The 7,929-nt window shown below is 40.5% G+C and overlaps 1 protein-coding gene across 4 annotated transcripts in view; it reads left to right on the plus strand.

Annotated features, from left to right (window-relative positions):
* LOC149298108 (neuronal migration protein doublecortin-like) overlaps positions 1-7,331 on the plus strand; it is a 31,846-nt gene extending 24,515 nt beyond the window's left edge. Inside the window, exons 4-7 of one of the 4 annotated variants that reach the window (XM_089487700.1) lie at positions 715-835; positions 1,579-1,589; positions 5,268-5,362; positions 7,275-7,331. In XM_089487700.1, the coding sequence (XP_089343826.1) occupies positions 715-835; positions 1,579-1,589; positions 5,268-5,362; positions 7,275-7,331 (284 nt within the window). Of the gene's footprint in view, positions 1-714; positions 836-1,578; positions 1,590-1,686; positions 1,702-5,256; positions 5,363-7,274 lie in introns of all 4 variants that reach the window. The other 3 variants (XM_089487702.1, XM_089487701.1, XM_089487703.1) reach the window with 3 other exon arrangements.
* Positions 7,332-7,929: the final 598 nt, after the last annotated feature.

Raw genomic sequence — 7,929 nt, forward strand, 5'->3', positions numbered from 1 at the left:
TTGTTCATGAATATGTGCTTCCATGTTAAAAGGGCGGCTGAAATTATGACCACTACCCCAATTAAATGCTCAAGGTACCTAGGCATATACTCCAAACCTGATTGCAATAAGGGCTGGATGACGAGGGAATAAACCCAAGGTGATTAGTTTTATAATGGGCTATTCACTAATATGTTTGAAGGACCTGCTTGGCCATTTTCTTGGGGTAGACTTGCTAGAGTCCATCGTTATGTTGGAACCTGGCGAGTCCAGCAGAAAAGCACTGTACTTTTCTACATGTTGCAACACATGTGGAAACTCTAAAGCAATCCATGCACCATATGCATGAATTTAGCAACCTTTGAAACTTGCATACAATTTGAGCAAAATCAATACAACTTAGGTTCCACTTGGCCTAAAGTTAGATGCAGATCTTCATCTAAGTAAATAAATGACCAGAGATATGACACAGGTTCACATACCGGATACTACTTTTACATATGGGTTTGTGATGGTTGTTTGTCATTTTTGTGTCAATCGTTTGGTTCTGTTTCCTCCTCTGGTTGGGATATTATTTTTGAGTAACCAATTATCTTAATTGTGTTTTCAAGATCAGTACATTTGTATGTTTCTGAGTTATTTACAATTACCACAGCTGATTATGATTAGCAAGGGTTAGTACATTCCACCAACTGTGAATACTCTGACAATCTGGACTTCGTGCTGTTCCTACAGAATGCCGTGTAATGAAAGGGAACCCAGCCACACCAGGCAAGCCTTCCTCCGGTTCCCAGAAAAGTTCAGCTAAAAGCCCTGCGCCAACACGCCGTAGCAAGTCACCTGCTGATTCAGGTAAGCACACAAGAAACTAAAAACACTCTACCTCGGCTAAGAAGGTAAGGTCACACATTTCTGGAGATTGTGCACTGGGGACTCATTGATAATTGCCTACACTTTGTATTAGATAATAGAATATTAGTGATGGGCTCACTAATATTGCAGCTCAAGGGCTTCCAACATGTGACCAATACGCCAACACCAATGAGCAGCACATGAAATGTACTATATGAGGTGAGGCATCATAACAAACCTAGTACCAAGTCAATGTTTTTGAGATTTTTGACTGTCCTTTTATGATCGGTTCTTCCAATCCATATAGTGGCTGTAGGTTTGTTCTATACCCGCAAGTTATATATTTGTGTTAAAATTGGTGGGAAATTTGGTGGAAATTTGCAAGTTGGAGCAGACCTCGTTGACTTCAGTTTACATCATGAAGGCCCAACACCAGTGAACATCAGCTCATAAAATAGTTTGGTTGGCTCTGTACAAAGCATATTTTAATCAGTGAGACTTCCTGATACATTACAGCCCAACCCTTCTACTAGAAATACCCTTTATAATGGGAGTTGAAAAGAGAACTCTCCTGCAAACTCTACTGCCAACTCTTGCTTTAGTGGACTAAGCTGTAAAGTGTCTATTCATATACATGGGTCCACTCACAAAGGCTTGAATTGCATTTAGTTGATAGTCGCGTTGCCCAAGCTAAGTTGACGGAACTCAATGAAAAGAATAGCAACTCAACTATTCCGACCGCAACAGAATTCAAATTGGTTTGTGCATTCAGTTTGTGGATAAAGGGCTTTAACTGGTCAAAACCAACTCCCCAGGATAAGGTGCATTGACCAAAATCCCCATTACACTAAATAGGGCTGCACAAGTTTGGTCTTCCATTTAACCACCAACTCAACTTGATGGTAATTCCAACTGTGGCACAATAGGAGACACACAATATGAAGCTCAAAAGCACGGCAGCTTGAATTTGTTATGAAGAGTTAAGTTGCTGTTTGAGTTAACCTAGTTTAGTGCTGCCTAGTCCCACTACTTTAAAGGGACACTCCAGCTATCATATGTACTTTAATGCATATGAGAGCCATGTCCCCTTTTAATTTTTGTTTGTGCCTCATTGTATTGGGGGGGTTCTGCATTTGCATTTTTACTCATCTTACAGCTCCTAGGCTTGCAGAGGATTTGTTTGGCTGAACACAAACGGTATATTCAGGGCAGTCTTTAATATTGATTGGAACCTGGGCAACCATTTGCTTGCCCTCCCACCCCACCCACTGTTCCTAGCATGCAATGACGCCCTCCACCCCAACACCAAGCATAAAGGAACTCTCCCAGGAATGACTGGACCCAAGGCAACTGCCCCATTTGCCCCACATTAAAAATGGCCCTGAGTGTACTCACTGGCAGCCATCTTCAGCACTGGCTCCCACAAGAGTTCCACGAGGGTCTAATGAAACCCTCATGTGCATTCTGATTTCAGTGGGAGCGCTTTCCTGCCACTGATTGATTGCTTTAAGCAGCCACAAGTGGCACCTAAAACCAAACCATGGAGGGGGCTTTTGGTTCCATCTCTGGAACTGCAGCTTCTCTTTAAGGCAACGTTATTTTTTTTCCCAGGCTGGTTAAATACACATTAAAGTACTTATTTTGTTAGTCATTGGTACAATTCAAACTTCTCTGTACATGAGACAGTCATCAGTTATATATGTTAACTCTTTCATTGATTAATGCTGCATTGTATTGTCACAGATACAAGAAAACCTAATGAGCGGATTATGTTTTCTGGGTTTTAATTTCATGGTTCCTTAATGGTCGGCTTGGGGTAGGGAGACAAATCTATTTCTTTGAGGCTTCAGCAATTATCCAGCACAGATATAGCATGTCAATCAGGTCCTGGTATCAGATGCCATTCCCTAGAGCCTGTAAAGAAAACAGCAGATGGCATCCAGTAAATGCAGACTGGACAGTGCTGTGGTAAACTAGTAATATTTATTTTTCATGGCCATTCAAAAGAGAGAATGCATTCTGTCTCAATGCAGCAAACATAAGCTGTGTACACTTATTCTAGATACTGGTTTTACTTATCCATGATTTTACCCTTATGGTAAGGCAACATTATTTCATATATATTTTTATATCTTGTGTGTGTGTGTGTGTGTGTGTATATATATATTACACAAGAATATTTACATGTGGAGCCAGAATTCCTCCTAAAAATGGTGGAAGAAAAGCTGGAGGGTAGTTCTGAACAGTTCTTAATAGTGTTGCGAGCCACAATACAGACACAAGTTCTGGTGTCTTCTGTTCTTTTCCTAAGCAGATAGAGGACCTCGGGCCCTGCCAATTTGCATAGGCTCTTTTAGAGGGAGGACTAAAGGAACTGGGAAGGGAGGTCTTAAGGCTTGGCCTGTGAATGAGGAGCATTCTAGTCGTTTGTCAATTTGTATAGCCAATCAACAGCCATCCCTGAAAGCTCCATGTGGCTTAGCAGTTATGTCAAGGTTCACTTGAAGAACACCACAGACCCCAGAGAATGATAACAAACTTTTGAAGTGCAGCTGGAGCACAAGGGCTGTAAAAGGAATAGCCCTATGTCCAATGGGCAGGCAGCAAGACTTATATACAGTTACCAGACACAGGTCACTAGGCAGGCAGCAATTATGGTAACCATGATAAGGTAGGTAGGCAGGCAGCAAGGTTCATGAACGGTAAACAGACAGAGGTTGTAAGCAGGCTGCAAGGTACACAGGTCAAAACACGAGCCAAGGTCAAAATGAGGCAAAAATTACAACTAAAGCTCACCGTAGAAGAGGCAACAGAACTACTGGGCACCGGCATGTAGGCTCCAAAGTTTTTTATTGAACTGCTGGGGTCAAAATGAGGTGGCCTCATCGCTGACCTGGAGAAGCCCCGCCGCTGAAGGGGGGTGGAGATCGGACTAGGTACTCCCCTATGACTGTCCTCAGTGTTGTGCTGCCCAGGGTTGCGGGCTCCACCACCACCCGCCTCTTGGTCTTGCCGACTTTGGTGATGCTTGCTGCTGTTATGGTGTGTGCTGGTTCATGGCCACTAAGACAATGCTGCCCAGAGACCTCGCCACCACAAGGACACAGTGGGGGTCCTCACAGAGGAAACCTGTGGCTACTGGGGAGGTAGATGAGAAGCCCGATAGGGGGTCCTGACGCTAGTCACGAGGAAACTCGTGGGGAGCTGATGAGATAAGTGAAGGTCCCAATTGTTCACTTATTTCATCAGCTCCCCACGAGCTTCCTCGTGACTAGCGTCAGGACCCCCCAATCTGTTAGCAGTTGCTTAGTGGCCTACAGAAAAGAAGTCTGTTTTTCCCTCTTATTCTCCTTCATGCCAAAACCGTTATCAGTACTGAAAGAAAATGTTGAATATTGTGAATAATTTAAATCAGATATGTTGGCATTTTGAGCTAGCTACAGTGTCACCTTCTTTAAACTTTAGATTTTTTTTATGCTGGCAATCTCTCGCTCCTACTTAAATGTCAAGATCTGCCCACATAGAAAGTCAGGCACGGTGCATTTAACAGAAAGGTACAAATACCATCTTTTGGTTTTCGTCAATATATTTTTCAGCCTGTCTCTTTCCGTACATGTCAAGTGCAGAGTCATGTTGAAGAGACATGTCGTTGTCTGGCCTCTAGCAGGCTAACTCGCAGATTGCCCTAACTCTAAATACCAAGAAATGTAATATGTTTTATGTTTTCCTTGGAATTGACATACTGTGAATGTAAACCACTGCAGAATTTGTAGGCACAGAACGTCAGCAGTTGAAATATTTGTTATGACAAATGCCAGAGGGATTAAGATCACTTTAACCCCTGAGATAGTTATGTCTACCCATTAATACTGGATTTTACTCATACACTCTGCTCCTAAATTTCTCTAGCTGACCATATGCATTATATTAAGGCTGAAGTTAACTGGGAAGTCCAGGACTGCAATTATCTACAACACAGAGTCCAATGACACCTATGCCACCTGTCGCATAATTGCGATACATACTTTATCTTCTGCAAGATACAGTTTCCCCATCAAAACACATCGCACAAGAGAAACAAATAAGGGTCTACTAAACCATAGCAGATCACATAAAACTCAAGCAGAAAATGTTTTCACTTTCAATGGCAACAGCTTACCACTGCCTGCTTTTGTGGCACATGACAGTTATGTTTTCCCAGCAAGTATAATAAATCAGAAAAAAATCTAACTTCAGTGTTTGGGGATTAAACAGTAATCACCGTTAGTCATGCTTAGTAATGCTTACTGTATATCTGTCATGTATTACATTGTGAAGAATACAAGCTAAACTGATATAATTTTCTGTGCTAGCCTGAAAAAGTTTAAGCCTGTAAGGATAGGTATGTGTTAGTATTTGTCCTATATTAACATATTGTGTTTTTATCTACATTACAGCAAATGGTACATCCAGCAGTCAGCTGTCCACACCCAAATCCAAGCAGTCTCCCATCTCTACACCAACCAGCCCAGGAAGCCTTCGCAAGCACAAGGTATTACGTTTCCTCTCCAGCTTAATATTATTATTATTATTATTATTGGGATTAAACGTGAAGTCTCTTGTTTTCCGATTTGAGAATAAACACAGTGATATAGGCTAGATCAACAAAACCCTGGTTTTATCTACTTTTGTTCAGATAACCTTCCTAGAGGCAGCCATTCCCAGCCATGTGATATTGTGGGTGACTTTTATTGAATGAGCTGATTCTCTATGGCAATGCCATGAAGTCCCTTCCTACATAGCCTTTCACTAGTCAGAGTGTCCGGCTAGGTGATTAACAATTAGCTATTCTATTGTTTACCATGGACAGTAGGACAGTTGGGATGTTTGTCTAGTAGATAAGAGTCAAAACAGTTACATAGTTACATTACATAGTTACATAGGCTGAAAAAATACATGCTTCCATCAAGTTCAGCCTTTCACATATCTGTTGATTGTTTGCTGTTGATCCAAAAGAAGGCAAAAAACAACCCAGTTGTGGCTGTTTCCAATTTTGCACAAACTAGGGAAAACAATTCCTTCCATATAAAATGGCTAACATGCAGTTAGTCTAGTTAATGTCTAGTTCTAAGTAAATATATTTTTTTAAATGGTGCTCCCCTGGAATCCCCATGTGCAGTGAGGTGTGGGGATAGAAGAATTAACAATCAGAGTCACCATCCTATTATGAGTGGGATAGAAAAGGGGTAAAATATAAGAAATATGTTATGGAAGGCACACATCCTATCTTATGTCTTCCTATTCTTCTCACCAATACACCTTATTATGGTGGGGGTTCAAATTTAATACAATACCCTTGGAGAGCAACAGCATGCTCCGTTTTAATTTGATGGCACTATATAAGTTAAAAAAAAAATAAAAAAATACACCAGCTTATTCGCTAAAAAGTGCAGTGAATTAAACAAAAACACTGGAGTTTTGCCTCCATGATTTAAAAGTATTATGAGAAGATAACATATATTTCCACCAGTCAAAACACACCCTCAGCTCATTTTAATAGATACATATTATAGCCGGCTGTGAATAACGCAAGTCTAGCGCAATAACTGGAAGAGACAGAGAATGCTTACTCTTAGTTTTAGCAAAGGGTTTGCATGTCCAAACACTTAAGATCTCTACACTGCAAACTACAAAGAAAGCATGATACACAATAAATGCTGACCATTAAATTACATGATTCAATAGGAAAAAAATAATAAGCAGTTTTAATAGCAAACTTGAGCTGAATCATATGACTTGACGGGATATACATTTGTTGCAGACATGATTAATCATGGGGATCGGACAAGTGGGTCAATTGACTTGAAGCCTCAGTACCTTATAGCCAAATGATTTTTGTTTTAGAGCTTTCCAGGTGTTTAAATACAGCTTTTAAAACAATAAATATTCCTGTTAAGATTCGGAGGTTGCATAGTGTTGGCTGCTATTTTATCAAGGCTACTACAGTCAGAAGGCCACCTCTTGCATGGTGGTCTGTAAATAGCCAACTGGATTCTATAGTAAGCACCAGTGGTCCCCAGAGCTCAGGTGCCCCTAGATATGACCCTTTGTGCCTAAGTGATGATCTGGCTATAACTTCAGATTCCATATGTTTCAGCAAAGGTCAATCGTCCATATTCTAATTTATTATTGTGTCAGGTAAGAAACAACGCCTGTTGTTTTCTGCTTTCCTCTTTTTTTTTTTTTAATAGCTCAACATTTTCAGAATTTAAAGTCACACCATCTGAAAGCTAGCATTGAAAAGCTTCCCAGATCATACTTTCTGTATGCAATTGTTGTGCATTTAGGACATATTTCTTGATGTTGAAACGCCAGAGCCTGGCAATCCCTTGCAGACTTTTAACACACAACCAGGTGTTGATATTCCTTGGAATTAACTTTTCATCTTTTCTTACCCTTTACAGGATTTGTACCTTCCCCTGTCTCTGGATGACTCTGACTCCCTTGGAGATTCCATGTAAAGCTCAATAATCTGATGTGTCCCCAGTTTGTAGGTTCACATAACAGAACAAAAGAAGACCGGGCACACTGGTGCTTTCTTAACTAAGGATACATTTTCAGCTTTCACTGTTACTGTTTTTGATTATTATTTTTGTCATGTATTCTTTGTGCCATAAATCAATGTGACCCAATCTGGCATGGGATGGTGGGGGTAATAACTGTTTTATATGAAGCAGGCTTCAAAGTTTATGTTATGTACACCATTTCTGAACATGGTTCTTCTAACGGCTGGAGATGGTGCCACCACTAATACCAGATAACTATCAACAGACAGAGAAGTTGTTATTTCATTAGTAACACAATACTCAAGCACACATGGAGGTGCAATGGGGAATGTTTGGAATTTGGTTTGATTTAGCTGATCATGTTTGTATGTTTGTATTATATTGAAGGCAGTCAAGCCTATTATGCCTTTGCTAATTTAAGTCCTAGTGGTGACAGTCATTGTTAAATAAGTACAAAGGAATCTGCATTTCTACTGTACGTAGGGAGGATACACATGCTATGGGCACTATTCATTAAATGTGAAAATGGTGAACATGCTGGTTATTTCACTCG

The sequence above is a fragment of the Sceloporus occidentalis genome, unplaced genomic scaffold, assembly GCF_023333645.1.
Source record: "Sceloporus occidentalis isolate IW3139 unplaced genomic scaffold, rSceOcc1.0.p SCAF_34, whole genome shotgun sequence".
NCBI lineage: Eukaryota > Metazoa > Chordata > Lepidosauria > Squamata > Phrynosomatidae > Sceloporus > Sceloporus occidentalis.